We start from the raw sequence: 19457 nt of genomic DNA, 5'->3' as shown, positions 1-19457 counted from the left end.
CATCTTCAAAATCTGTTGAGTCAGAGTATATATTATCTTCTTCAGAATTCTCGTACTCAGATATATAGTCACTCTTCAAACCTCCATCGTCTATCCCCAGCAACATATCATCAATTATAACAAATATCTTCTTTTCTTTTACTTTCCTCCTTCCTTGTGTGTATTCTTCATCATCAGATACTAACTCCTCAGCATCCATGTCATCGTATGTTTCATCCTCTCCACACGATGGTATATAACTCCCATCATCATCACCATTGTCATCAAATAGTCCCGCATCTGCCTCCCCTACTCCCTCTCCCATATCTGCATCTACCTCTCCTACTCCCTCTCCCATGGCCACATCTGTTCCATCTCCCACGTCCTCACCAGCTCCAGCTCCCATGCCCTCACCTGCCCCTTCGCCAACAGATTCAGTGAAAGATGCATTGACATGGGATGTCGAATAATTACTCACATGTTCAACAACTGACTTCTTCACAGATTGGCACACACTCTTTTGAACACGCTTATCCACAGACTTTTCAACAAACTTTTCATATTCCCATCATTCATAGCAGTTTCCTTCTTCCTTGTTGTATACTGATAGTTGCTTTTCACAACAGACTCAACCTTCGATTGTCTGATGGATTCAATAACACTTCGCTCCATGCCTTCACCGCCCATACTGTCAAGCACACTACTTCACTGCCGATAGAATTGTCTCCCACAAGCTGCTCCTCCTCACACTTCCTCACATCCACAACATGAACATTACAAATTCGTGTTCTCACTTAGCTTATAAGTGATATCATTTGCATAACCTCAGCATCATCTTTTATATGCACATGGTATACTGACCATGGCTTCTCAAAGGAAAACCTACTCCACCTCTCAAACCCTAACTTCTTCAGTTCATCCACTATATTAAAGAAGCCAAACCTATCTGGATCAAACCCACTTGCTACCGACCTTTCCTGGCCTATATATTTCTCAAACATCCCATCAAGAATAAAAGTTCCTCCATTATGAAAAACAATGTCAAATGGCTTCCTGGTATGGTTAAAAAAGCAAAATTACAATTAAAATAAGCAAAAAATCGACAGGGCAGTAGCACTTTGTATGGGGCAGTAGCCAAAATGTTATAGAATCCGAAAAATATCAAGAAAAACGATGTGAATGGGGCCAAATAGATGGGGGGCAGTAGCACGCCTTAAAAGAATATGATAATATTCCCCAAAAATGTCGCCTTTTATCTATGTAAATGGGACAATGTCATAAATATATTCAGATTCCACTACTGTGGGACCAACAATATGTAAACATAAACACAAGGGGGAACAAAAATTTCCAGTGAATGGGGGTGGGAGAGACTTACGGGTTCGGAGCCATGGAAGGTGAATCGCTGCTGCAATCCTTTTGCGTCTCCTGTGCTGCTCGTGCTGCACGACGGCGTCGTTTCATGGACGTCGTCCATCGTGGTCGGCGGCTAAGAGTCGTCGGTCGTCGTGGTCTGTGGTGGTCGGCGTAAACAATTGTTCTCTCTCAGTTCTTCGCATGTGTAGCGGCGTGAAGTTAGAAACTTGTGGAGGTAAAATTAGGTTAAGCTAGAAATTAGGTTAAGCTTGGGGAAGTAAAACAAAAATAATAATTTACCATGTCATTGTCAAGTCAGAAAAATAATTCACGTGGCGACCTACACTGCCAGAAAACCCGACATGGGAAAACGGCAACCGACTATAAAGTTTCTGACATTACAGGAACATTTTAAAGTTCGTGGAAAAAAACGGAATTCTTGGAAAGTTCGTGACTTTAAAAGCAATTACCCCTTTTTATTTCGGGTGGAATTTGCACAAGATTAGGGATTTGTGGAATTTTAGTATTTTGCCAATTTAATAAACTAAGACTATATAATATTGTCGATTTACTAGAGTGATATCTAAGATCGAGATATTATCACACCTGAGCCTGTAATTCACATATAGTCTCCCTACAAATTTTCAAGCATATCATATCTCGCGGTAGTTATTCTCAATTCCCACGACAGAGTCAGAATAGTCAAGAGTGAAAAGAATTGTCATGGATTTTAAATCTTGAACCTGGCAACCAATTCTGGATTTAATTTGACACAATGGGCAATGGATGCCCGGAATGGTGGGATGAAAAGCGAGAGAGACATCAAGTGTGGTAGGGGTCGAAACCAGTAAATCGGAGGACAGACAAGGCAGTTGGCGGTTGGTATCTGATAAGGACTATTTTCCTTAATTCGTTCGAGCCGTGAAACAATCAAGAAACGAGTCCGTAGCAGTCGAGCGCCCAAGAGATTTGGGTCGGCGATGGCTGACGGAGGAGGGATGCTGAGCGCGAGAGAGATTCTCGTCGGCAGCGGGTAGCGAGGTTTCTTGATAGACAATTCGATTGAGCCAAAATTATATTTTCATAGATTTATTGATTGCCTAAAATAATTACATTCTTCCCTATTTATAACACTAAACCCTAACTTACCAAACAAGAAAATAATATATGGAAAGATATTCAAATCCCTAATATATCTAACTAGATGAAGGCTAGTATCAACTCCCCCACGGTTAAAACTACCTTGTCCTCAAGGTGGAAACCACGAACCAAGGACGAGAGTTGAAAGCAAAATTTTGGTTGAGGCATTTCCTCCTGGATCAAACACATATCGAACAACTGAATGCCTTCCTTTATCACCTCCAAGAATGCTCAAATATGGTGAGTCATTGCGCAGAGGGATCAAACTTGCATCGGTGTCGAGCGATGTTGATCGATGACTCATACTTGGTACATCACCGACACAAGCAATGACGGGCAAACCGGTGTAAGCACCATCTCCTTTATTGCTCCAACAATTTCCAACAACATTATTGGATGGCGCTTGAACAACATTAAGTGAGGCGACGACCTTCTTCACTTCATTAGTGGAATCGTCCTCCTCTACATCGTTCAACAATGCCTTTCCCTCCTTCTCTGTACTCATATCGGGGTTGCGCGGTGGGCAGATTTCCACAAAAGATTAAACTTGTTGGTCTCCGAGTCTGACATCTCTACCTTTGCTAGATTGATGCTCCATCTCTATTAACTCATCATCATTATAAATGGCCTTATCACGATTATCATCTAATATGGATGATTTTGATTCATCAACCATATCAAGAAAACTACCCCTCCAATTCAAGGAATCGGTTGGTTTCATTGTTGGATGAGCACCCTCGTGATCAAGGCTTGAAGAATGGCTGCTTGGAATCCCTACTGTTTCATAACAAACTTCTTCATCAACTAATTTCATCCTGTTGAGCCGCAAGTACACTTGATTTAACACATCTGAATCACCATCAACTCCCAACTGCTTCTCTTCACAAGAAACAAGAAACATCGAACGTTGGTGACTAGGTGAATCAAACGCCGGGCGATTAGGGTGCCAAGGTTGTGTGCCCGGGCGTGGGCTGCGCTGCTGCCGAAAGTGATCGGTTTGTCGCCTGGGTATATCCCCACAACTAGGCAGACACGGTGGTGGCTGATCATAATCCGAGTATCCTTGCGATGCACGGTGAGGCGGTGGTTCCCAACAAGAGGGCCGCCATGACCGTGGTGGGTCGTAGGGCTGGAAGCTCGGTATTGATCGGTTACCGGGAGGATCCTAACAGGAGGGGCAGTTGATGGGGGGGTCCCACGATGTAGGTTGCCGGTACCACCGAAAGCCCCTATCAAACTCCCGAGTGTACCGATCGGGCAACCTATCCCAACTAGAACTCTGCAGAGTCTCCTGGCACGACCGATAGGGGGCAGTCGTCGTGCCGAACTACGGAAAACTGCCCCCTCGGCTGCTTATATTGTGGGCAGCTCCACGCCGGTGTCGGATATCCCCACTACGGTCATGCCGGCCGTGGTTGAAGGTCCAGGGAACATTCTCGTTGGCAGTCCACCCGTGGCGCTGGGAGCGCTGCCTGTCCAAGTCCGCGTCATCTGAAAAATAAGGTGGATCCAGGTCAGGGATGCGCGGCGTCTTCAGTTTAACAAAGCGCCTATCCATCGAACCCAACCGAAATTCCAATCGGTCGAAACGTGTCATGATCAACTCCAAGTCTTGGGGCGAAAGATTTCCCGCCCCTACAGCGGCGGGCTATGCGTTGCTGCCCTCCGGTGTATCGTGATGGGGCAGCCGTGGGTTGCTCTCGCTGCGTCGGCCGCCCGCCTTGAAACGCCGCGATGTGTCACCAATCTACACTTGAGCGTTGCCGTCCATGGAGAGTTCCAATGAAAGACACCAGTTTGATAAGGACTATCTTCCTTAATTCGTTCGAGCCGTGAAACAATCAAGAAACGAGTCCGTAGCAGTCGAGCGCCCAAGAGATTTGGGTCGGCGATGGCTGACGGAGGAGGGATGTTGAGCGTGAGAGAGATTCTCGTCGGCAGCGGGTAGCGAGGTTTCTTGATAGACAATTCGATTGAGCCAAAATTATATTTTCATAGATTTATTGACTGCCTAAAATAATTACATTCTTCCCTATTTATAATACTAAACCCTAACTTACCAAACAAGAAAATAATATATGAAAAGATATTCAAATCCCTAATATATCTAACTAGATGAAGGCTCGTATCAGTATTCCAGAGAAAACATAATTTAATTAGAGTGGTTGTACCGTGAATCTATATACATTCATGTGTCTTAATGCTTTAGTGTCTTGAATGTATTTAGTTCTCGTGTAAATTGCAGTACAAGTTTTGTAAATACATATTTTAGCTCCCCACTTTTGTGTAATACTTATCGGATATGTAAAAAAATGTCCACTCTTTTTTTGTAGGAGTATTTAGTTAACTCTTAAATAAAAAAGAATCAAGTAATAAGAAGTCAGAAATGGGCTAATGAAAGCTATGACTAGAACTATCCATCATTTGAAAATTAATTAAGTATTTTAGAGAAGATGAGGAAAACTAATTAAGTTGTTAGAAGTTAAAACCATTTCCTTCTAATGTGTCGAGGTTTGGAGTCACATAAAAATATCAGTGTTTTGGATAAGTTTGTTAATTACTCCCTAACTTACTACTCTCCCATTAATTGTCCATTTTTGTTCGTTCAGTTTTAAGAAATGTAAAGAAAATTGAGTTAAAAAAGTTAGTGGAATATGAGTCTCACTCTTATTTATTGATTTTATAATAAAATGTGAGTGAAATAAATTAGTGGAATGTGAGGCCTACTTACCATTTATGGTAAAAATGAAAGTGAAAGTGGACAATTAATAGGGGACGGACGAAAATAGCAAAAATTGACAATTAATGCGAGACGGAAGGAGTATTAATTAAAAGAAAAATATTTATCAACTGAGCTAAGTCTCATCGTCACATTCACATTGCATTTCCCCGGTTTCCCTTAAGAAGAAGAAAGGCCTTTTGGGCTTAAGGGAGGGTGAGTGGAACGCAAGTCCCTTTTGGGCTTTGGTTGGAAAGGCGTGCAACAAAACTAAAAAGAAATTGGGTGGCATGTCCTTAACACAAATTATAAGTCCTTATTAATACTCTCATAAACAATGAATTTCAAAACAGAAAAGTCAAGCAACGAAACTCATAGTCATGGACATGGAGTAATTAAATTGTACAAACTGCGATAGTAAGGGATTAATATATGATCTTGGACAAAGTCACCTTCAAACCATGTTCAGTTTGAAGTATGACAGAGTTACGAGGTGAAACTACATGACCCTCCACAAGCTTTACGCGGTAGCGTTGTAAGATCGCTGCCGCCACCATCTTCATTTGTATAAATGCCATCTCCTTCCCCAAGCACGTCCTCGGCCCCGCGTTGAACGCCGGAAACTTATACGACGCCTCGTGTTTGACCTTCCCACTCGGAGAAATCCACCTCTCCGGCTTAAACTCAAGGCAATCCTTCCCCCACACACTCTCCATTCTCCCCACCGTGTACAACGAGATGATCACTTTCGCATTCTCTTCCAGGTGCTTCCCACACGGCAGAATATCTGGTCGCATCGGAGCCTTATGCTCCAATGCCACCGGAGGGTACAGCCGGAGCGTCTCGCACAGAGCTCCATGTAAATAGACCATCCCCCGCGATTTTTGAACATCGACCCGCCTTCCACAGTTGTTGATTTCTTCCCGGATCTTCGCCTCCGAAGAAGGGTGCCGACTAATTAGCCAGAAAAACCATGTGAGAGTCGCGCCGGTGGTGTCTCTGCCAGCAAGCATCAAATTCAACGCTGTATCCCTCAAGAATTTCTTCGAATTTTGATTAGTCATGTGTTGGAGCTCCTTCTTGAATGATGCTAACAGGCTGAAGCGATCCGGTTCCTCCTCAGCTCTGTCCACGCAAGGGTAGATGAAGTCATCGAAGGCTCTAGAAGCTTCCATGAGCTTCCTCTCCTTCCCAATCCCGAGCCGCTTCTGCAGCCGCCACACGCCCTCTGGGAGAATGTGGCGGTAGAGCAGAGCGTCAACAACGTCGTTGAAGGCCTTCTCGCACGCGACAAGAGGCATATCCAAACACAAGCTTCGCGGGTCGTGGTTCAAAATCAGCTTGCAAATGCCGTCGAAAGTGAATCGCTGGAAAACATCCTGCAAATCGACATCCGTCCCTGCTTGGGAGAAATGGTCAAGGACAGGGAGAAGGTCATGTTGGATCTTGTCGGAGATGGAATTCTCGAGCAAGGGGTAGAAGTCGAGGTGGGTGAAGAAGGAGAGGGTGGTGCGGCGGTGGAGCTCCCAGATTTGGAAGTCGGCGTTGAAGATGCCGTCGCCGAGGATGTCGAAGATCTTGTTGAACTCGGGGCCTTTTGGGTAGTTGGAGAAGTTGCGGCTGAAGATGTGGTGAATGTTGGCGGGATTGGTGGTGAGGAGCATGTCCATGTTGCAGAACAGAGGGCCTTTCCATTGGAAAGTGCCGCCGGATTCGGCTGCCAGCTCAGTTGCGTAGTCGTGGAGTCTGTGGATGTTGAGGAGGAGTCCCGGGACCATTCCCACCACCGGCCAGTTGGTGGGAAGCGACGTGGCTCGCCGGTGACGACTTGACCAGACAAAGAGGAGGATTATGGAGAGGGAGAGGAAGAAACACTCGAAGAAGAAGGCCATGGGATTGGGATTGGTTGAGAGAGCTTCTCTCTGTTTTCTTGTGCAGATTGATTGATGCGGTTGCGATTACCGTGCTTTTTAAATACTAATGGTTTGTCGGTGTTTTTCGCGCTCTCTAATTTCATTACGTAATATATACAGGAAAAATTGAAAGAAAAAAAGAAGTCACAAATTTTATTAAATTCTGGCTAATTTCCCAATTTTTTAAAACGGTTAATTACGTGAATGTCGAAATTTATAACTTTTTTGCAAATTTATATAGCAATCAGGAATCCACTGATTTAGTATTAAGATATATAGAATAAAAACTAGACTTCAAAAAATAGGAGAAATAAAAAATTATTAAAATTATAATACAATTAGCTACTCCATCTATCCCACAAGAATATGCATTATTTCCTTTTTAGTCCGTCCCACAAGAATATGCACTTTCTAGTTTTGGAAACTATTTTCTCTCTAATGAGGTGGAACTCATTCTCCAGTAAAAATACTTTAATTACTTTTTCTCTATATCTCTCTTACTTTATCAATTTTATATTAAAATTCGTGTTGTACCCAAAGTGCATATTCTTTGGCGATGGAGGACGTATTATTTAAAGTTGCAGGACCGACAAGTTAACAAATCTTACTATTGCTTTTTATGGCAATTTGTTAATATATTTATTACATGCAGTTTTATTTTACTAATTACAATATGTTGATTATGTCTAAAATTATTATAAATATTAATACTTTGTAATTCAGATCGTCTAAGATGATTTGGTTTTTTTTGGCAAAGGGCTAAAGATGAAATAAGAGTATCCACACAGGAGTCTCTCCATGTTATCATTTTTCTCATTTTCTGCATCATACCACAACTTTCATGCTTTTCGTCACGCATCACACATTAGTTTTAACACTATTTACAGAGCAGCTAGTAACATGAAATTATTTCATTAATTAAGAAAAAAAAATTACAAAATCAAAACATTAAAATTTAAAAGTCCTAAAAATTTATACCTTTTATATTTTCTAAAAAGGATGAATTTGTGTATTATCAAATTACAAAACCTAAATATTTAGGAATATGGGAGTATGTATTATCAAGGTGGCCTCCCCAACCCATTCCCCCTACAACGACCCCCACACCCTCAACGTCATAGCCCCACACCCACAATGGGCGACAACCGGTGACCCTCCATCTAGGGCTGTCAAATCGTGTGGGTTGGGTCGTTATCGTGTCAACCCATTATCGACCCAACCCAATCGTGTCCCAACCCAACCCAACCCGATATCATCGGGTTCTTATCGTGTCTCAACCCAACGGGTTCGTGTCGGGTTCGTGCGTGTTATCGTGTAACCAAAAAAAATGAACTCTCTGTTAGTGATAGTAAGTTAGCTTCACACGACACGATAACGACTAAAACATGATGTTATTATACGATTTAAACATGATATTACAAGATAAAATAAAAAATTATCAAATTAAAATAATTATTTTCTTAATCAAAATAATAAAATTAAAGTATAGTAATATTAAATCTATACAATAAAATTAAATAATTAAAAAAATTAATTTTTAATAAAATCTAAGCATAATATTTTCTTGAAATTCATAAAAAATTAATTAATATATTTTAATTAATAAAATTAAAGTATTGTATTTTTTAATTAATTAAAATTAAATTATAATATTTTTTAATTAATTGAAATTAAAGTATAATATTTTTAATCAACAAAAATAACTAAAAATTAAAGTTTAATAATTTTTTAATTAATAAAAAATATTTTTTTTCTTAACGTATAACCCAAACCCGACACAAACACGACCCAACCCAACCCGTTATCTTCGTGTTCTTATTGGGTCGACCCTATAAGGACCCAAATCCTGAACGTGCGTGTTCGTGTCGTGTTAATTTCGTGCGGGTCCGTGTCGTGTTATCGTGGGAGTAATTACACAACGCATACAAAATGTTTCATCAACGTTACAAATTAGTACAAAAGGTTTTAAGTTAGCATATATCATACAAAAAGTTTGATTAGTGTTTCAAATTAGTACATTCCGTCATATAACACTAACACCGTTAATTTTTTCTTATTTTCCATCCTTCACTCCACTCCAAATTAGTATTTCTAGTATCACATACGACCTTCTTAAACAAATAGATAATAATTTAGTCAAAAAGTATTAATCAGACCACTTTTCTCATGCTTGGCATCCCATAAATTCTTATTTTTATATTTATCAAATCCAACGAGAATTTATGTTCAAAGAAAGATGAGAAGCAGTGGAAACAGCAGTATCAGAAACAAGAAACAAGAAACAAGTAAAAGAAAAAAATGATGGGATAATATGGTGTGATAAGTCGACATTGCACACATGGCTCTGGTAACTGGTATCGCTGATAAATTTTGGACTAATGTATATATATTTGGATTTATGTATATAATGGAGTACTAATATACATCAACTGTGTTTGTATATTTTACTATAGAATTACGTATGGGTACATTATTTCCGTTTATCAAATCAAAACGCATCCACTAATAGCAGTGCCATGTTTACTAATTTAAAAAAACTCTGTTAGATTAAGTAATTTCTATACATGGTATTAGCCTATTAAGTTATCCTCAATCGCATCATTATAATCATTCCTTTCCTTTATTCTTGAAGAGCTCCGGAGTACTTTTTTTTATTTTATTTTATTTTTATCTCATTCGTTATTTTAGACACAACGCTAACAATCCACCATCTATCCAATTGTATTGACACCTTTTTATTAATTTTCATAAAATAAATGTTGTGATATATCAATTTCTAGTAGTGTGTTCCCTTAACTATTCACGAGTCTGACTTTTATAGTTTTCATTAATGTTTAATTTTAATTTTTTTATTATGTATTATTATAATTAAATAATCATTTCTATATAGTATAAATTATAAATTTATACAAAATAAAATATTCACATACAAATTATATTTAATTAATGTTTTAAATTAATATTTAAATTAAATTCATATCCTAATTACTTTTATATAAATTAAATGCTAATACTAATGAAATTACATAATAATAAAAATATAGACATGCTATTAAGAACAGAAATATGAACTTGCTATTAAGAATACAAAAGCAAAAAAGAAAGAAGATTGGAATGAAAAAGTACAAAAAAAAATTAAAAAAAAATGAGGGAGTACGGTTTTGAACCCACAACGTCTTTAGATTTTACCAAAGTCCATTTATCACTAAACTAACTAAACATTGGTTTTGTATTCAAAACGAACAAATTTATTCAAAATAATAAAGTTTTTCTTTTGTGCAAAGTTGTCCTACATTAAACTCACAAGTCACAAGTCATGTTTAAATGTAAAACAACATAGCTCACTAAAGCAATACTCCCTTCGTCCCTATGTAGGAGAGGCAATTCCTTTCATCATAGGATTTAAGAAAAATTGTTTTAAATGACATAAGTAAAAGGAGAATAAAATAAAAAGAAAAAAATGTAGAGAGATGAAGAGATAGTAAGTAAGAGAGAGTAAAATACTTTTTTGCAAAAAAAAAGGAAATGACTCAGCTACCGTTGGACAACCCAAAAAGAAATACGACTCAGCTACAGAGAGACGGAGGGAGTACAAAATTTCTATATCTAATGTGAAAGATTATACCATATCACAAAATATAATTATTTACCAATTTATATCACAAAAATCTTACATCTATATATATAATTAATAAATAAAATTTCTATTTTTACAATAAAAAATATATTTAAATTATCGGGTATTAATATGATATTCACTTGGGCGCTTGAGAAATGTGCATCTTGCTCGGTTGATATTGATCGCAGGAGTGATAGATTGATAATGTCCCATATTGGGAATATAATAGTTTAAACTAATTGAAGAAAATTGGTGGGCACAACATTATTTGTCAATTTTTGTGGCCAACTTAATATCATCGTCATCCTTCTACCTTATCATCACTGACTTTCCGTCAGTGGCTTGTTACTGAACATTATTTAAATGAAAAAATTTCAACATCAAATCATATCCTAGTACATTATTTCCAAATTATATGCAATTTCGAAATCATGTAGTAACAGTAAATGCAGCAAACTAACGCTTCATCAATTATACAACGCCAGTGTCATTTCAATTTTTTAATCATGTAAACATAATTATAGTTTTAAAGTAAAATACTTATAAGAGACGATTACCTACTAAGTTTCATTCTAAATATTCACCTTCGCGAGTGTCTCCACCTTTTAGGAAGAATTATTAGGTGGAATAAGTAGAAAGAAAAATATAGTTAGATAATTTAATGAGAACAGAAGAAAAAGGGATTATTTTAAATATAGAAAGTGAACATCTTTAGTGGGACAAAATAATAAGAAAATGTGGATATCTTAAATAGGACATAGGGAGTATATAACATCGTAAATATGAAATTAAATTACAACCTATATTTGCAAATAAACAAAGAAAAAGGTCCCAAGTATAGTGGTAATGCATGAGCTAAAAAGTCTCGGATTCGAGTCCACCATGATGCGACCTTTAAATTTATACTTCCTTCGTCACAGGGAAGATTATTATCCCATCCTTGGGCGCGACAAGATTTTATGCGATTTTATTTTATTTGTTAGGTGGAGAGAAAGTAAAAGAGAGGAATAAAGTAGATATAAATAGATTTCTATTTTTAGTACTTGGTCATCTTAGGTGTAACAAACAAAAAAAGAAAAATGGGTCATCTTTGATGCAAGGAAGTATTTATTTGCTAATAAAAGAAAAAAATACCTTTAGAATTATTATGTTCATTACACCCAGATGATGATAAAACAGTTTCTCTTATGTTGTTGATGTTAAACCCAAATCTATTACTGTTGATGTTGAATACAAATCCAATAATCTCTTCGTTCCCTTATAGTTAAGTCATTTATAGTTGAGTCATTTTTATATATAGTAATTTTTTTTCTTTCTTATTTACTTTATTATTTTCCTTTATTCATTTTTTACTTTATTCTCTCTACTTTTATCTATTTATTTAACACACTCAACATTTCTTTCTTAATTCCGTACCGAAAAGTTTCGCCTCAACTATGAAGGAATGGAGGGAGTATTTATCTACATAAAACAATCATAGAGTATCGCTGGCAAATTTTCACCATTAAATTGATTAGTCGTCAGCAGGGACGGATGTACATGCATCCTACAAGGGGCAAATGCCCCACCTCAAAAAATTTCATTTGTGCTATTTTGATCATTATTTTTAAATTTTTTTTGAAATACCTTTATAAATGCCCCTTCTAAAATCCTTAAAATATCTTTGTATGGAATTTTGCCCCACCTATATAGAATTTCTGGCTCCGTCCCTGGTCGTCAGCAATTGTCTGCATAAATTTATCAATGTAATCTCGGGATTAGTCGTCGTCTGTTCTTCTGCAAGGAAAATATAATCATGTAAAGAAAAATCATGGGCTAAGATTTGATGCACGCATTCTCACATTGATAGGGAATTAAGCTTAAAATAGGAAATTCCATGACAATACATCCATCAAATTTATATAGTGGTGCATTTCGAAAACAACTTAATTTAAAATAATAACATACATTCAATTATGATAGATTTTTTGATCGGAGGACTCCAGAATTTGTCATGCGGATTCAAATTGTAGATCTAAATTAGATTTAAAAATGTAAAAAGGGTGAATTTGTAATCTACACGAAATCAGTTTCAACATTATCCATAAAAATCGGCTTCATGGATGTTTTTATTAGGTTATGGATGAATTGATTATCGTCAATGCAAACTATTTTTCATTATGCTATAACATGAAAATCAATATATATGATGCAATTTCTCTGATGTCAGATACGTTGTTAGTATGTGAATGTATGTTTTCGGTTTGATACAACAATTAATACAACTCTATACAACTTTTTTTCTTTTTCGACGACGCGATGTGTGACGCCCAGATAGACACAACTGCGATACAATTTGTTTATCAAAGTAATCCAATTATATCACCTTTAATTTAATATATGACATATTAAAAAATAGGAGTAATTTAAATTGAAAATTTTATGGCAAATTTAATATACATTGAGTTTGAGGTGTTTTAGATTTGTGAAAAAAAAAAAACACATATAAACGTGCCCTTGTGCGCCTATTTTTAGTTCTAACCATCATAATAATTTTACACCGTCAGATGGGTGTTTTAATAAAACAATCAACGTAACATCTAATTAATCAATTCATAACCTCAAGTCCAACAACATCCTAAACCAATAAATGTTGCCTAATTAGATCAAAGTTGCGGAAATAAATGATGTTAGGAATTATTTAGCTAAATTGTTAGATATTGGTATGACAAAGACTCTTTCCTTCTTTTAATTTTATTTCGTGGTCCAATTTGCTAGGCTAAAGATTGTTCAAGACGGAACGCAATTCATACATATAACATGCTCGAATTTAATTCAAATCCAATACAAGAAAATTTTGAGGTTATAATTATACTATATCTTCCAATTTTTAGTTTAATATATAGGAGTACACCGATAAGGCAGCTTTTGCGTAGAGAATTTGAGTTAAGAAACCGGTTATAATTATCACTTCATTCGGAATTATTTAATTAAAAGCTGTAAGCTAATCAGAAGAGAGAGATATAGTTCCTAATGGGTAGTTTTTTTTAATATATAATATTTGATCTTCTTTTTTTATTAAATTTGATCACTTCATTTGGAATTATTTAATTAAAAGTTGTAAGCTAATCAGAAGAGATATATATTTCCAAATGGGTAGCTCTTTTTTTTAAAATTTGATCTTGTTTTTTTTTATTAAATTTGATCTTTTTCTGTAGTTTTCTATTATTAAATTTGATCTTTTTTTTCTGAAATGGGGGTGTTAAATTTGATTTTGATTAATCTTTCCAGCGCCCAAAAGATGATCATTTAAAACGAATGTTTAAAATAGTTTTATTAAAATTAATATGTTAACCCCAAACGTATTGTATATGTAGTGAAATACCTAACCTGCGTTAGATCTGTGGAGAGGGATGTATGTATGAAAGACATTGATTTTGAGAACGTTAAAGAATTTAATTGTGTATTGTAAATTTGTTAATGATAAAAAGTTAATTTTGATTTGTAGTTTGGACATAGGCCAATATAGACTGTGATAAATAAACAAAACACGATAAAGAATAATTTGTGTTACATAACTTTAACATAGATGAGCTATCCAGTCAGTTGAACTGCCCTTTATAATCCTAAAACAAATATGGAGAACTCTCATTTTCAAACCGTTCATATACATGTAAGGGCGGATCAACATGGAGGTGGAGAGGGGCAATTGCCCCACCTCATATTTTCCACCCAATATATATGGAGTACGTATTTTAAAATATATTTCTTTTAATCTCTTACTAAATGTCCTTCCTTAAATTCTTAAAAATTCTACATATGTAAATTTGCCCCTCTTCCTATAAATTTCCAACTCCGCCCCTGTATACATGCCATATGTATTATTGTCATGTGAAATATTGTTTATAAATTATCTTCTTAGGTGGTGTTCGGTTTCCAAGATAAAATAATACCAAGATACAATCTAGGATTGAGTTGTGGGATTATTTTAGTCATAAGGGGTTAGCTATGACTAATTATCTCATGATTATCCATCTAGAATTGTGTTGTGGGGTTAAATCTTATGAACCAAATACACTACAAATTTAATCTCGGATACAATTTTGCAAACCGAACACCCCCTTAATGATGGGCCAACGTACTATATGAGATCCAACAACGGAATTCGAAAGAAGAAGATAAGGCAAGTTCCTGGCCATACTTGGTATGATTGAATATAATAAAGAGTGAATAAAATGAAGATGAGAATAGAATAAAGATTGGCATTTCATTATATTCTTGTGTTTGGGAAATATTATTCCTTGATTGATTTCTTCATTTGCTTGGTAACTACAAATAAATACACACATTTCGCACATACATACTCGCTAAATACACACACTATGCACACAAAAACACACATATATACATAACTCGTTACACAACCCGATTAGCCCGCAACCCGATTTGGCCAGACCCAAAATCAGATGGACTGATCCGATGGATTAAATGTAGGTACAACCGTTTCTTCATGTTCAACATTTCTTTCGTTATTTTTATTGCTATACAATAAAATCTTCAATTTTATACTCCTTCCGTCCCATTATAAGTGATCAATTTTAAGGTTTTAGGATTTAGGATTTAGGGTTTAGAAGAAGAATGAATTTTTATGCTTCCTCCGTCCTATTATAAGAAGAAAAGAGAATGGAATGGTCATTTTTGGGCTAAATAAAAAGAATAGATATTCCCATAAAAAATGAAATGATGATTCTTAAGCAAAAAAATATACCAAACAAAAAAATGAAATAAGAGCAAAAATACAATTACATTCTCTCATTTTATTCAGTTGTACCAAGCAGAGCCATAGTAGTGAATCTAGTGATAGAGCATTCCTTACGGTCGACATTGCCCTGTGTGGATAGGATTTCTTATTTCGGATGTTTGGATTGTGTGTGTTAGTACAAATTATTTGTATTCAGGCATTTGGTTTATTGGCATGGTCAGAAAGCAAAATTACTTTCTGACCATTTGACCTTTATTAATTACTCCCTCAGTTGTTCTTCATTAATAGATGCATTTCTTTTCGGTATACAGTTTAAGAATAGTGTGTTAAATGAATGATGATAAAAGTAAGAGAGAACAAAGTAAGAGAGATATAGAAAGAATAAAGTAAAAGAGAGAGTTACGTTTTGCCAAAAATAGAAATGATTTAATTATATTAGAACTTTCAAAAAAGAGAAAAATGATTCAATTAACATGTAACAGATAATAGTAATATATTTCTCATTTTAACTAGGCTTAGGTATATGAATACATTATACACTGTATATTAGCAGCCCCAAATTTAAGTCAGGAAGATTTTGTGGTTAGGGACTTGGGGTTATAATTATAATCCAGTGTCACAAGAGACAAGAAATAAATCGGGGCCCAATGTGCCCTAAAAGTTAACAGCTCATTACTCGGTTCTTTGCTCAGGCCTAGACCATTTTGGGGCCCAATAGCAAATGAAACAAACAAATCAAACAATGAGTAAAATCGGGGCCCAATGCGTCTCTCACAGTGCCAGAATTTAAAAAAATAAAAAAAACTTCCCAGATTGAAAAGCTCAATGGTAGAAGGATCTAAAAGTAAAATTTTGTTGGACAAAGGGGTGCCGATTTAGTAACTCTAGGAATAATTTTTATGGTGAATTTTAACGTCATTCTTCTTAGAGATTATCAACATTATTCCCAGCATCAACATCTTTTTAAGAAGAGAGAGGGGTGCTAATTCAGTAAATCTAGATATTATCATCATTCTTCTTAGAACCAGACAAGCTCTGCCACTATGAATGTTGCCCAGTGAAGACATAGAGGTGAGATTTCAATGTGTTTGTTTTGTATAGAGAAGAAGATTGAAAGAAAATGAAGAAGAGGGAAGACAGATAGATGAAGTGGAGAAGACAATATGTCAAATCTTATCTCTATTTCTCGTCACAAATTAACTGAAATGCCCTTTTGGAGCTTGATGGCATTTTCAAGTAAAAAAATGTTCACAATGTGAAAAAGTAGTTTAAATGATATTCTATTTGTTTCATTGAAGATGACTCATGTCTCTTTTTGATTTGTCTCATCTAAGATGACTCATTATTAAAAATAAAAACATATCTTTACTTTATTCTATTTCTCTTATTTTATTCTTTGCACTTAACACATAAAATAAAGTTGCATAAAATCTCATGCTCTTGCTTGGAATGGAGGGAGTATTAAATTAAAGATGAATGTCCTCTAGTGATATTTTTAAAATTTTATTACCTAATTTGATAAAAATCAATAGTCAGAAAGGAAAAAAAAAGATTTTCACACTTTTATAAGCAAAATTGAGAAATTTGAATTATAGTAGTATGAATTAAACCTATCTAATGCTAATTGAGGTGGAGAGCGGGTCGTATAGGGAAGGCCCTGTAATGATGATTGATATATCAGATTATTTGCATGAAATATGAATGGATTATTTCAATGAAATATGGATTGGCCGTCAAACGACTGCTCCGTCTTTTCCCTCGCCTCAATATCTTATTCTCAAATTTATTACATCTTCAGTTTTATTAGAACTAGTATTAACCCTCGTGCGAATGCATGAATTAATTTATTTTTATATTTTTATATTAAATTATCAATTAATAAAAATTAATAAAATGAATGAGGAACAATTTAAGTATAAGATTTAAAATTATAAATATGTATAGATTAACAATTCATTGTATACCTAAAGACATAAAATTAAATAAACTTAAATGAAATTAAAACAAACCCAATTAATAGGAATGCAATGAAGAGAGTACATCAAGTCTAGGCACTTGTGAAAATTACCTTTGACAAACCTTTACATTTCTATACTACGAAAACACAAATAATTTTTTCTAACAAATAGTTAATCCCCTACTTATAATATTCAAAATATCAAAATTATTAAAAAAAATTGTCACAGCTATAATTGATTAATAATAATCACCATTACTATTAACTTATTTGTTTTCAATTTCAATTGGGAACGTTTTAATGCACTCAAGTCGTATAGTACAAAATAGAAAATTATTAGATTTCGCTACAAAAGCTAAAATGACATCTAATGAAAATGAGATTATGGACTTCTTTAACACTTCTAACATAAAAATAATATCACCACATATCAATTCATTGCACTAAAATGGAACATAAAATGGTAGAAATTTATTGCATTATAATAACGTTAAACGTATATAATTAGACATTATTTATGGAATGAATTAGGTATTCACACTAATTCTAGACGATGAAGAAATGATACATATTGGAATAATGAAAAATGAAATCATGGAATCCAGAAGTTGAGCAAACATTACACGGAAACTCAAAAAAACAAATATTGTTGACATCATAACTAAGAATCATAATATAGCTCAAAAATCTATACTAATTTTAGAATTATTCGCAAACAATAAAAGGGAATTAAGGGATTCCTGAGAGTCTAGTTGTCACGACCGTCCTTACTAAGAATAGTGAAGACGGGGAAAACATGACGAGGGGAGGAACTAAGGAGCGGGGAAGAAAAGGGGGACGCAATGAAAGACAAAAATAAAGGACGAGATTGAATATGAAAACCCAATTAACTTCAAAAAGAAATATTTTGGTCTATCAAAAGGAGAGTCATAGGATGACGCCCATGTATGAAGACACGACGCATCCGGGAATTCCTAAAGCTCACTCAACATCCATCGCAACATCCCGCTCAACCTGCACATAGGGAAAACATATGCAGGGCTGAGTACTTGTTGTACTCAATGGGCTCATGCCGAAAACATTTTATAACAGTTATGTCATCCATACCAGTGAACTCGAGTTTTACATGTAGTTAAGAAATATCATCGAGAACACAAAAACATTTTCATAGTCTGGCCAGACAAAACAATCTCCCCACTTTCAACAACCAATCATTCACATCCTCTTACCATAGTGCGACGAAAGTGTGGCCACACTATTCGCCCACGAGACCGGCCCACAAGCAAGGACGGCTCACGATCCCGTCTGTGTACACAGCCTGATAGGGTTTGCGGCCCTACTCAGACCCGAATTCGTTTATTATAGCCCTATAGCCTAATGGAGCGAACTCACAAACTAGGCATCAAGCACAATCTCGACATAGCCCTATAGCCTAATGGAGCAAGCTCAAACGAACTAGGCATCAGGCAACAATCTCAACATCAAAACAATCACGGCATGACATAACACTTTAAACCACCCTTATAGCTCCACAATCATACTTTGGAAAAATAAGAGTTTAGTTAAAGAAAGCCCACCTCGATTGCTTAACAACACAATTCCAACTTATGCAACTCTCGTTCCTCGAGCTCACGTATACTCAATCACCCTTGCCAACGACAACACAATCAGCTTTCCATAAACTTATGTTATCATGCATGTCCTATTGTTCCTTTTTATCGTTTCCCTTAAATTACCCATCCCATCATTCATCAACCTAAGGAACAACATGCCATAATATTTCTCAACGTGCCACACATAATCACGTCACAGGATACCTTCCCAAATCATACATGCATCATATAATTCATTAAAACTTGGCAACAAGTGATATTTCCACATAACAACAAATCTGGCAGAAATGCGCGATTTGTTTGTAAAAATCACCAAAAATCCATCCGACCTCATATGAAGCTAAAATTTGGTCACAACACAGTAGACACATTCAAGTTCATTCAGGTAAAGTTTCACACTCAAATAATGTCATTTGTTTA

At 35.6% G+C, this 19457-nt stretch overlaps 1 protein-coding gene across 1 annotated transcript; it reads right to left on the bottom strand.

Annotated features, from left to right (window-relative positions):
- Positions 1–5490: 5490 nt before the first annotated feature.
- On the bottom strand, positions 5491–7153 carry LOC121788894 (alkane hydroxylase MAH1-like). The gene has a single exon (XM_042187488.1). The coding sequence runs from the start codon at positions 7084–7086 to the stop codon at positions 5620–5622; it is 1467 nt and encodes a 488-aa protein (XP_042043422.1). The 5' UTR covers positions 7087–7153; the 3' UTR covers positions 5491–5619.
- Positions 7154–19457: the final 12304 nt, after the last annotated feature.

Source organism: Salvia splendens, unplaced genomic scaffold (genome assembly GCF_004379255.2).
Source record: "Salvia splendens isolate huo1 unplaced genomic scaffold, SspV2 ctg1174, whole genome shotgun sequence".
Lineage (NCBI taxonomy): Eukaryota > Viridiplantae > Streptophyta > Magnoliopsida > Lamiales > Lamiaceae > Salvia > Salvia splendens.
The sequence above is the reverse complement of the archived record's forward strand: the minus strand, read 5'-3'. Positions and strand labels throughout refer to the sequence as shown.